The 13,045-nt window shown below is 40.4% G+C and overlaps 1 protein-coding gene across 6 annotated transcripts in view; it reads right to left on the bottom strand.

Annotated features, from left to right (window-relative positions):
• Positions 1-13,045, bottom strand: part of LOC121534176 (tumor protein 63-like) — a 111,699-nt gene that overhangs the window by 62,694 nt on the left and 35,960 nt on the right. The window contains exon 1 of one of the 6 annotated variants that reach the window (XM_041840715.2): positions 4,583-4,747. The exons of the other annotated variants lie outside the window; for them this stretch is intronic. Within the exon in view, the coding sequence (XP_041696649.2) occupies positions 4,583-4,624 (42 nt within the window). The 5' untranslated portion in view covers positions 4,625-4,747. Of the gene's footprint in view, positions 1-4,582; positions 4,748-13,045 lie in introns of those variants that run through there. 6 annotated transcript variants of the gene reach the window in all.

Here is a 13,045-nt window from a genome sequence, read left to right as displayed (position 1 = left end):
CGCACCATGGGCTACTTTTTAACATTTTATTTAGCAGACACTCTTACCCAGAGTGACTTACAGGAGCGATTAGGGTTAAGTGCCTCGCTCAACGGCACATCGGCAGATTTTTCACTGAGCCGGCTCGGGGATTCGAACCAGCAACCTTTCGGATACTGGCCCCAACGCTCTTAACCGCTAGGCTACCTGCCACCCTATGGACTCAGGTCGAAAGTAGTGCACTATATAGGGAATAGGGTGCCATTTGAGACGAAGCCAGAGGGGATAAAGGTGGACAGAGAGACCCCACGCTGTAGTACCTCCCACTCACTAAACTTTTAAAAGAATTGACCTGCCATCTGAGAAACCATCAGTGATCCTAATGGAGATGGCATGTTTGATACCAAAGAGGTTTTATTTATGACTTCACTTCACAAGAAAAGTCCTCCACCTACGTTATTTAGAACACTTAACATCACAATATGCATGATGGTTAATTCTTAAATAAACCATTCAATAAAAAAACAGTTATTAGTCTAACTGGTATGATAGTTTTGTGAATGCACCTCTACTCCTGTTGATCACAGACCACTTTTCTTTCTGTTACTTATATGGAAATGTAAAAATGTATGCACACATGACTGTAAGTCGCTTTGGATAAAAGCGTCTGCTAAATGGCATATTATTATTATAATAAATTATTTCTGTCTCTTCTAGAGAAAAGAAGAAATCTGTAACTAAATCTGTGAGAGCATTATAAACCAAAGCTGTGGACTGTTGGGTTACCTGACCCCAGATTAAAACCCACAAGAAGGGGTCGTGGTTCTCAGGTGAAGTCGTCTATATACACCCTTCCACTCAGGACTAACGGTGTGTGTTGACAACAGTCCTATACGGTACAAGCAGAGGAGAGACTCGCAACCTGAGCACTAACAATGGTGGGCTTTAGGAGAACAAACAGACAGAGCTGTTTTGATCTAACAACCATTTTAGAAGCCATCTTATACGGTGGGGAGAGTAGCAGATTGAAACCAGACTGTCATCACACCAAGAGACTGTCATCACACCAGACTGTCATCACACCAAGAGACTGTCATCTTTACAGACAAACTAATGGAACCAATAAACTAGTCAACAAATAAATACAAAGTGTCCTTTATGTCTAGTGACATTAGCAGTCAGTAGGGAGCTGGTCCTCTGTATTATGATTATTATTAAATGTTAAACTGCAGAAGAAGCATATTACAAAAATATCTTAATGACAATTTTCATAAAACTATGAGATAACCGTAGCTCAGTTGGTAGAGCATGGTGTTTGCAACGCCAGAGTTGTGGGTTCGATTCCCACGGGGGGCCAGTAATGAAATGTATGCACTCACTAACTGTAAGTCGCTCTGGATAAGAGCATCTGCTAAATAACTAAAAAAAAATTGAAATGTGACTGAAATCCAGAAAGATTGATTTTAAGTAAGACTGTAATGTGAAGCGATATTTGAAAGAAATAAAACATAATCATGGATAAACAAACTGACTATAATGACAGTCACTAGTTGCCACGACCATTTCCTGTCATTAGTAAAGAGGAACATGGATAACTTTCCATCATGTTGTTTCTTTCTCGAAGACTAGAATCTATTATTTGCTTTTCCAGATGGTCATTTTAGCAGAGAAGAGACCGTTATTTTACTGCCCATGTCACACCTGTAATTCTAACTGCCAAAACATCTTTAAACCTTACATTTCTGTTTCCAGTAAATTATATAGTGGCTCCATTTTTGACAACCCAAAATAAATCAATTTTAGTTATCCTCATGTAGAGCCTACTCATACAAACATTGTACGTTCTTTACCTGATTCCATTTAACCATCTTGAACTATGATACATTACTTTAGGCTATATTGTTTCCATACAAAGGGACATTTTCCTATTCATAAACAACATGAATCCACCTCTGCTCCACAATGCTCATCAAATCCCAGCTCCCGTCTCCAGATCCACCCCTCAATCACAACCACCATTTTATCTACTGTCTCCAAAATAAATGACACCCAGAAACACAAAATATCAATTCACACAATAAAGTTACAAGACCATTTGGGGAGATGAATCTGAGATTGTTATATCAATTTAGATTTCTGTAATATAACAACTAGGTAATCAAATAAAATCACAGCCTAAAATCACAGCAAAGCAATACAATCCATGCCATAATTACTGAACCCTCATAGTCTTGTCTAATGAAGGTTAGAACACTGATAGAACTGGAACTATTGGAGCTAATGGAACTAATGGAGCTATTGGAGCTATTGGAGTTATTGGAGCTATTGGAGCTATTGGAGCTAATGGAACTAATGGAACTATTGGAGCTAATGGAACTATTGGAGCTAATGGAGCTATTGGAGCTATTGGAGCTATTGGAGCTAATGGAGCTATTGGAGCTATTGGAGCTATTGGAGCTATTGGAGCTAATGGAACTAATGGAACTATTGGAGCTAATGGAACTATTGGAGCTAATGGAACTAATTGAACTATTGGAACTAATGGAACTATTGGAACTATTGGAGATAATGGAACTAATGGAACTAATGGAACTAATGGAACTATTGGAGCTAATGGAACTATTGGAGCTAATGGAACTATTGGAACTATTGGAACTATTGGAGCTAATGGAACTATTGGAACTAATGGAACTAATGGAACTATTGGAGATAATGGAACTATTGGAGCTAATGGAGCTAATGGAACTATTGGAGCTAATGGAACTAATGGAACTATTGGAGCTAATGGAACTAATGGAGCTATTGGAGCTAATGGAACTATTGGAGCTAATGGAACTATTGGAGCTATTGGAGCTAATGGAACTATTGGAGCTAATGGAACTATTGGAGCTAATGGAACTAATGGAGCTAATGGAACTAATGGAGCTATTGGAGCTAATGGAACTAATGGAGCTAATGGAACTAATGGAACTATTGGAGCTAATGGAGCTAATGGAACTATTGGAGCTAATGGAACTATTGGAGCTAATGGAGCTAATGGAACTATTGGAGCTAATGGAACTATTGGAACTAATGGAGCTCATGGAACTAATGGAACTATTGGAGCTAATGGAACTAATGGAACTATTGGAGCTATTGGAACTAATGGAACTATTGGAGCTAATGGAACTATTGGAGCTATTGGAACTAATGGAACTATTGGAGCTAATGGAGCTAATGGAACTAATGGAGCTATTGGAGCTAATGGAGCTATTGGAGCTAATGGAGCTAATGGAACTATTGTAACTATTGGAGCTAATGGAACTATTGGAGCTAATGGAGCTATTGGAGCTAATGGAACTATTGGAGCTAATGGAGCTAATGGAGCTATTGGAGCTAATGGAACTATTGGAGCTATTGGAGCTAATGGAACTATTGGCGCTATTGGAGCTAATGGAACTATTGGAGCTAATGGAACTATTGGAGCTATTGGAGCTAATGGAACTATTGGAGCTAATGGAACTATTGGAGCTAATGGAACTATTGGAACTAATGGAACTAAATGAACTAATGGAACTATTGGAGCTAATGGAACTAATGGATCTAATGGAACTAATGGAACTATTGGAGCTAATGGAACTATTGGAGCTAATGGAACTATTGGAGCTAATGGAACTATTGGAGCTATTGGAGCTAATGGAACTAATGGAACTAATGGAACTATTTGAGCTAATGGAGCTAATGGAGCTAATGGAACTAATGGAACTATTGGAGCTAATGGAACTATTGGAGCTAATGGAACTATTGGAGCTAATGGAACTAATGGAACTAATGGAACTATTGGAACTATTGGAGTTAATGGAACTATTGGAACTATTGGAACTATTGGAACTATTGGAGCTAATGGAACTATTGGAGCTAATGGAACTAATGGAACTAATGGAACTATTGGAGCTAATGGAACTATTGGAGCTAATGGAACTATTGGAGCTAATGGAACTAATGGAACTAATGGAACTATTGGAGCTAATGGAACCATGGTGAGGCAATAGTTCTGGTTCCAGATTTTAACAGGGCTAATGGCAGAGTCCAGGGCCACATCTCAACGGGACAGGGTAGCGGAGCAGAGCAGAGCAGCCATTTCATATAGCGCCTCTTCCTCTATTCAACAAACACTCCAGATGTTTACATTCCTCTGCACACACACACACACACACACACACACACACACACCCACCACACGCAGATAAACACATACAAAGCCACTGAATCGAAACACAAACGAAAAGGAAACTGCCGCCTAAACATCTTTCTCCATTTGCTTGTCTGTGAGTGCAACAGACAGATTTAAAATAATCAATTTGTTTTTAACTGTTTACATTTATTCAAATTCCTTCTTTACATTAAAGCCCCCATACCACCACTAAGCCCTAAGCCGCCAATAAACTCAGACACCAAATCACATCAAAAATATTTGTATGGGGTGAAAATCTAAAATAAATAAAAAACACTACTGTAAGGTATTGATATATTTAGCATTTCACCAGTCCCACTCCCTCCATGGAGCCAAGGGGACGTTAGCGGTCCCTGATGCCCCATTAGGAGCCTCCTCCCTGGGCCTTACCTCGCTGTACGACGTGGGCGTCCCCGTCTCCAGATACAACATGTTGGCGCTGAGGTTGAGCAGTGCTGCTGTTTGCTCCACTGGCTCCAGGATGAATCTACACTTTGGGTCCCTGTCTCAGTCTGAATGAGTGAGTGGCTATGAGGACTATGGATGACAACAGGACAGGACAGGCAAAGAGTCTCTATAGGAATCTATGGGAAGGAGATATATACTGTGGGGGGGGGGGGGGGGGAGAGGGGGAGGGGTCTGAGGAGCTACCTGTCCAATACCTGGGGTGGTGAGTCCACACCCACCTCCTTGACTACCTCTCTCTGCTAAGACACTCATATAGCTCACTCACTTATTTCCATTCTTATATTGTCAATACAATCAGGACAGTTAATACAGTGATTGCTTTCAGTGCAACCTGATTTCTATCAACTTACTGCAAATGTTCTAAGGTAAAAATTCAAACGCTTCTGATTTGATACATTATGCACTTCTCTGTGGTACAGAACAACTCAAAAGTGTCAAGACATAGCTTTGAATATCCGCATGGAGTATTGCATTCCAATGTCCGTAAACGCTCTCAATGCTGAACGGAACTGAACTGATGTCTATTAGCTGAAAGTGTAGCCTAACTTAGATGCACAAAAAGAAGAGCAGGTATTTGCTCATGTAAAACAGTAAACGACACTTCTGATATATTCAAGGTATTGTGCAGTTCTTGCACTTTTACTATAAACTCCATTGTCAAGAAATGACTAATGCTGAGCAACGCCCTGATAAGAAAGAAAACAAGAAATTTACATCACATTGAATAGGCTAATTACACAGAAATGCTATATTGCAGCCGTGAGCATTTCCTCTTCACTAAAAGCCATTACTGTCTACCTGTTATTACATGAACCTTCATTTGTCATTTAAACTAAGACATTTGAGAAGTTATAATAGTTTACAGCATAAGATACAGTATTATATGATATAGAAACAGATCTTTGAGCCTGAGAGCTGAATCGAGGCCTGGCAAAGCACAGAATTTGTTGAATACATAATATATTGAATTGCATGTGAAATCAAAAAGTAAAACTTTATTTGACAATTGCATATATTTGAGCTATATAGTTAAGTTTCTAGATCCTGAAAATGTTTTATATATAATGATAAGTACCTTTCATAGCTTTAGACAGTGAAAAAAACTGTAAACAAATGTTACCATTATGCTCATATATGTAATCAGATCTGTAGTTAGCTAGGCCTACATGTTAACATTATCAAGTGCTGGGCTACATTGCAGACAGCACCGCAACCTGAGTGGCCGGAGGTTTTATACTGTAGGAGTAGTGGTTGATGACAGTGCAGGGTAAGTACGGTGGAGGCGGGGTAAATTATATTCCCGCAGGACAAGAAGGGGGAAAGTCTCTCTGGCCCGAAGTTAAACTCTTTCAAAGCTGTCACTAAACAGAGCAGAACCCTTACTACTCTATGACCTGGAGTCATCTGGAGTGAACGTCTGCAATCAGCAGCCACACCCAGCCAGGTCAACAGGGATGGAAATTAAGCTAGCCCTCTAGCCCTGAGGCTAGCACTTTTTTTTAGAACGGTCTAGTACATTTTTTTTTACCAAACTTATTACAAAAATTAGCCAAACTAGCACACTGAAAATGTTAAATATTGCATGGCATCAGATTTTAGACCCTAGACAGTAGAATGCAGGCCAACCCGGGCTAGTAGAAATTGCATGACTGGCCAGTGCCCAAGATCCAAAAGATCCACACCCAGCCCTGGCCCCTGGGGCTACAGACCTACAGGTCAACCTGGCCTGGATGCAAAGTAGAGGGACACTTTAAAACCAAATGGCACCTAATCTTTATGTTATAGCCTCCCTCCTCCCTCCCTTGGTACGGGTGGCCTCATCTCATTCAAGGACTCACCTCTTTTGAAGATGGTCATTAGTTGAGATAGCTAAACAAACTTCTAATTATGTTAGCACAACATTGGCAGCACGTTGAATAGTGATTACGTTAAGGGCACTCTATGGTTGTGGTTCTGAATACCCAGGAGAGGTGGAACAGTACTAGTGTATCTACATGGGTAACAGAGGATAGAGCTGGTTTAAGACAAGCGGACAGCTGTGTAGAGGATAGAGCTGGTTTAAGACAAGCGGACAGCTGTGCAGAGGATAGAGCTGGTTTAAGACAAGCAGACAGCTGTGCAGAGAATAGCTCTGATATTTACAAATTTGAAATTAAGTAATGGGAAATTCTCCAAAATAAAAAGGAATCCCAAGCGTGTATTGACTAAAGTCAGTATACGGCATACTTTAAAAAATAAATAAATAGCAATGCGAAGCAGTGAAAAGTTCCCAAACAAACATGTAGGAGATTTTTCTACATATTGAAAAGTCCAGTGATAATCCTGTTAACTAAGTTAAATGTCACACTGTTCTCATCATTTGTAACCTGCAAATCACCTGAATGACCTGTTTAACACAAAGACACATGTAACTTTACAAGTCACCTGAATGACCTGTAAACACAAAGACAAATGTAACTTTACAAGTCACCTGAATGACCTGTAAACACAAAGACAAATGTAACTTTACAAATCACCTGAATGACCTGTTTAACACAAAGACAAATGTAACTTTACAAGTCACCTGAATGACCTGTTAACACAAAGCCAAATGTAACTTTACAAGTCACCTGAATGACCTGTTAACACAAAGCCAAATGTAACTTTACAAGTCACCTGAATGACCTGTTAACACAAAGCCAAATGTAACTTTACAAATCACCTGAATGACCTGTTTAACACAAAGACAAATGTAACTTTACAAGTCACCTGAATGACCTGTTAACACAAAGCCAAATGTAACTTTACAAGTCACCTGAATGACCTGTTAACACAAAGCCAAATGTAACTTTACAAGTCACCTGAATGACCTGTTAACACAAAGACAAATGTAACTTTACAAGTCACCTGAATGACCTGTTAACACAAAGCCAAATGTAACTTTACAAGTCACCTGAATGACCTGTAAACACAAAGCCAAATGTAAATTAACAAGTCACCTGAATGACCTGTTAACACAAAGACAAATGTAACTTTACAAATCACCTGAATGACCTTTTAACACAAAGCCAAATGTAACTTTACAAGTCACCTGAATGACCTGTTAACACAAAGCCAAATGTAACTTTACAAGTCACCTGAATGACCTGTTAACACAAAGCCAAATGTAACTTTACAAGTCACACACGCCGAGGTGAGTCTGGTTATCCACCTGATCTCTGTCCTAAACGTGAAGAATGGGCACGAGTCTAACTATTGACTTTAACCATTAGTCCTCCTAGTCAATAAAAGGATGAGGTAATGCAGTTAAAGTGCCGCCTCAGGTGACTCTGGTGACACAGCAGCACAAAGGGAGTAGAGCCCTATACCTGATCCTCCCAATGATCACAAATTACAGCACAGCTGTGGTGACAGGGGGTTAGATCCCTGAAAGAGGACCAGTCTTCAGGGGACTACTTCCCATAATATACTATTATCAGCAGGACAAAAATATGTTATTGGGGTGACATTTAGAAATGAAAATTGATCAAATACATCAATAATACAATTTCCCATTTGGCAACAGGATGGAGATCAGCGATTAAAGCTTTAGTTACTTCTAAACAGTAGTAGGTAAACTACCCACTGGGGTCACAAAGTGGTTGAAACAACGTTGTTTCAACGTAATTTGTCAACATATAGTGGAAAATACATTGGATTTGAAAAAAGTACTGTTGTTTTTTTGTGTGTGAGATTTTCAGGGTGAAATTTAAACCACAGGAATGTGTCATCATTAGGGTGACCACATATAAAATACCTATATGCAACAGGATGATTTTGTGGGACATTCGCGGGACAGTGTAGCCTACATGAATATTTGTTTTGGGGCAGCAGCACCCACCCATCTATTTACACACAATACCCCATAAAGACAAAGTGGAAACATGTTTGTAGACATTTTTGCAGATTGTATTGAAAATTAAATCTCATTTACATAATTATTCACACCCCCGAGTCAATACTTTATAAACTCAGCAAAAAAAAGAAACATCCCTTTTTCAGGACCCTCTCTTTCAAAGATAATTCGTAAAAATCCAAATAACTTCACAGATCTTCATTGTAAAGGGTTTAAACACTGTTTCCCATGCTTGTTCAATGAACCATAAACAATTGATGAACATGCACCTGTGGAACGGTCGTTAAGACACTAACAGCTTACAGACGGTAGGCAATTAAGGTCACAGTTATGAAAACTTAGGACACTAAAGAGGCCTTTCTACTGACTCTGAAAAACACCAAAAGAAAGATGCCCAGGGTCCCTGCTCATCTGCGTGAACGTGCCTTAGGCATGCTGCAAGGAGGCATGAGGACTGCATATGTGGCCAGGACAATAAATTGCAATGTCCGTACTGTGAGACGCCTAAGACAACCCTACAGGGAGACAGGACGGACAGCTGATCGTCCTCGCAGTGGCAGACCACGTGTAACAACACCTGCACAGGATCGGTACATCCGAACATCACACCTGTGGGACAGGTACAGGATGGCAACAACAACAGCCCGAGTTACACCAGGAACGCACAATCCCGCCATCAGTGCTCAGACTGTCCGCAATAGGCTGAGAGAGGCTGGACTGAGGGCTTGTAGGCCTGTTGTAAGGCAGGTCCTCACCAGACATCACCGGCGACAACGTCGCCTATGGGCACAAACCCACCGTCGCTGGACCAGACAGGACTGGCAAGTCGCGGTTTTGTCTCACCAGGGGTGATGGTCGGATTCGCGTTTATCGTCGAAGGAATGAGCGTTACACAGAGGCCTGTACTCTGGAGCGGGATCGATTTGGAGGTGGAGGGTCCGTCATGGTCTGGGGCGGTGTGTCACAGCATCATCAGACTGAGCTTATTGTCATTGCAGGCAATCTCAACGCTGTGCGTTACAGGAAAGACATGCTCCTCCCTCATGTGGTACCCTTCCTGCAGGCTCATCCTGACATGACCCTCCAGCATGACAATGCCACCAGCCATACTGCTCGTTCTGTGCGTGATTTCCTGCAAGGCAGGAATGTCAATGTTCTGCCATTGCCAGCGAAGAGCCCGGATCTCAATCCCATTGAGCACGTCTGGGACCTGTTGGATCGGAGGGTGATGGCTAGGGCCATTCCCCCCAGATATTTCCGGGAACTTGCAGGTGCCTTGGTGGAAGAGTGGGGTAACATCTCACAGAAAAAACTGGCAAATCTGGTGTAGTCCATGAGGAAGAGATGCACTGCAGTACTTAATGCAGCTGGTGGCCATACCAGATACTGACTGTTACTTTTGATTTTGACCCCCCCTTTGTTCAGGGACACATTATTCAATTTCTGTTAGTCACATGTCTGTGGAACTTTTTCAGTTTATGTCTCAGTTGTTGAATCTTGTTATGTTCATACAAATATTTACACATGTTAAGTTTGCTGAAATTAAACGCAGTTGACAGCGAGAAGACGTTTCTTTTTTTGCTGAGTTTAGAAGCACCTTTGGCAGTGATTACAGATGTGAGTCTTTGTGGATAAGTCTCTAAGAGCTTTCCACACCTGGATTGTGCAACATTTTCCCATTATTCTTTTCAAACTTCTTCAAGCTCTGTCCAATTGGTTGTTGATCATTGCTAGACAATGATTTTCAGGCCTTGCCATAGATTTTCAAGTAGATGTAAGTCAAAACTGTAACTCACCACTCAGGAACATTCACTGTCTTCCTGGTAAGCAACTCCAGTGTATATTTGGCCTTGTGTTTTAGGTTATTGTCCTGCTGAAAGGTGAATTCATCTCCCAGTGTCTGGTGGAAGCAGACTGAACCAGGTTTTCCTCTAGGATTTTGCCTGTGCTTAGCTCCATTCTGAAAAACTCCCCAGACCTTAATGAAGACAAGCATACCCATAACATGATGCAGCCACCATTATTTTACATTTTAGTTATTTAGCAGATACTCTTATCCAGAGCAACTTACAGTTAGTGAGTGCATACATTTTTCATACTGGCCCCCAGTGGGAATCAAACCCACAACCCTGGCGTTGCAAGCGCCATGCTCTACCAACTGAGCTACAGGAGGCCTTTGCCTGGAAATATGGAGAGTGGTACTCAGTAATGTGTTGTATTGGATTTGCCCCAAACATAACACTTTGTATTCAGGACCAAAAGTTGTTGCTTTGTCACATTTTTTTTTGCAGTATTACTTTAGTGCCTTGTTGCAAACAGGATGCATGGAATATTTTTTATTATGTACAGCAGGGGTGTCAAAATCAATCAGCGTTAAGACCATATTGAAAAAACACAATTAACTAATTTGCGGGCCAGACATAGCCTATTAGGTTTGTTTTTACAAAAAAGCGTGCATACAATTGGCCCAAACTGGCCATTGATTTATTTAGAAATATATGGCCCTTTTATAATGTCCACTTAGGATGCTATATATAGCATTTAACATATTAAAACAAAAATAATATTTGTCCAGCCTTTGCTGCTATGGTTGCAGATGTGCATAATATGCTGAGACCCTAATCAAAAAGGATGTATTAACTCCACATAACAAAAACGTAGCTATAGGTTGGCTGCTGTAACATTTAAACTAAAAACATGTTTTAAAAAAATGTTTGCACTGCATGGGATCACCTGATGTGGTTGAATGCAGCACTGCTGTGTGGTACACTCAACATGTATTGTAGTTGAGTAGCCAGCCTAGGCTACCGCTCAAATGTTGCTGTAGTAGGTCTACATGTTTCTCCTTTGCAGGATGTTTTGTTGCAGGTTTAGTTTTTTTGGTTATTCATTGTCAAGCTTTAAAAAAACCGAAGCCAGACGGCGACATTTCAGTAGCCTGGCTAGGACTGTGGCGTGTGTCTTGTACATTTTCAACTCCGCTGCTCGCCGTAAACGGGACAAAGGAAAGCAGTGCAATTGGACGTTTAATTCATCAAATTTGAGAGCACCAGGCTGTCATTTCATAAAGTAGATGACTCAACTGTTGACTCATTTATACTCGCTTCTGTATCCTGTTGTCCTTTAGTAGTAATTTATACCCGCGTGTGAATCCGTTATCTTCACTTTTTGACAACCAAGATGACATTTTCTGTAGGCTACAGCAATGACCCGTTGGAACCGAAACTTGGCATTTATCCTACAACAAGTTTAAAAACTTTCGCTCCGGTAGAAGATTCGTTCAGTGCCATTCATTAGTGATGATCTGTTACAGTGCACTGGCTGGCTCGTGTGTGTGGGTCTGGTTGGAGGTGTGTGTGTGTGTGTGTGTGGCGTGCAGCACTTTGGCCAGTGCATTGCTGTATGGAAGCAAAGTGTAATTAATAACTTCACCATGCTCAAAGGGATATATTCAATGTCTGCTTTTATTTTTAATTTTTTTACCAATAGGTGCCCTTCTTTGTGAGGCATTGAAAAACCTCCCTGGTCTTTGTGGTTGAATCTGCTTGAAATTCACTGCAGATTATTGTATGTGTGGGGTACAGAGATGAGGTAGTCATTAAAAAATCATGTTAACCACTATTATTGCACACAGAGAGTCCATGCAACTTATTATGTGACTTGTTAAGCACATTTTTACTCCTTAACCTATTTAGGCTTGCCATAACAAAGGGGTTGAATACTTATTGACTCAAGACATTTCAGCTTTTCATTTTTTAATGAATTTGTAAAAATGTCTAATAACACAATTCCACTTTGACATTATGTGGTATTGTGTGTAGGCCAGTGACACAAAATCTCAGTATAATCCATTTTAAATTCAGGCTGTAACACAACAAAATGTGGAAAAAGTCAAGGGGTGTGAATACTTTCTGAAGACACTGTATTTACTTTTAAAGCTCTTCATCAGAAGTACTCTTTGTCTATTAGACCTAACTGTTTCCAAGTTTAGCTGGAATTTAGCCCGAAAGGATTTGAGAAATGTGATTGGTTGAGCATCGGCCTATGACATCGGCCTATGTCTCATCTTGTGCTGTGCAGAATATCAGATCTCAACAACGATTGGAGACGTGTCTAATATCACCAGTAGCCTACCATCACATCCTTATGATTTATAGATGTTCATCAAGTGCAACGTGACTGGAAGAGAACGTCTGACTGAAATAGGGACAAATCAATGTTTTAATTTTTTATTAGTGGTGTTTGAATTTGGTTACGGGACAAATAGTCAAAATGGGGGACTGTCCTGTACAATCCGGGACACGTGGTCACCCTAGTCATCATAGTAACCCAATTTCAACATAGACAAACCTTGTAAAAAATATGTTGAACCTTTAAAACAACTTCAGATCTTCAACGTTATATCCACTATCAGAAAAAAATTAATCAATAGGTTGTGCAGCACCTGCTGGAGAATTGATCTGTCTATGTTAGATTCAATTGATCTGAGTATGTTAGATTCACGTCTCCAT

The sequence above is a fragment of the Coregonus clupeaformis genome, unplaced genomic scaffold (assembly GCF_020615455.1).
Source record: "Coregonus clupeaformis isolate EN_2021a unplaced genomic scaffold, ASM2061545v1 scaf0008, whole genome shotgun sequence".
Classification (NCBI taxonomy): Eukaryota; Metazoa; Chordata; class Actinopteri; order Salmoniformes; family Salmonidae; genus Coregonus; species Coregonus clupeaformis.
The sequence above is the reverse complement of the archived record's forward strand: the minus strand, read 5'-3'. Positions and strand labels throughout refer to the sequence as shown.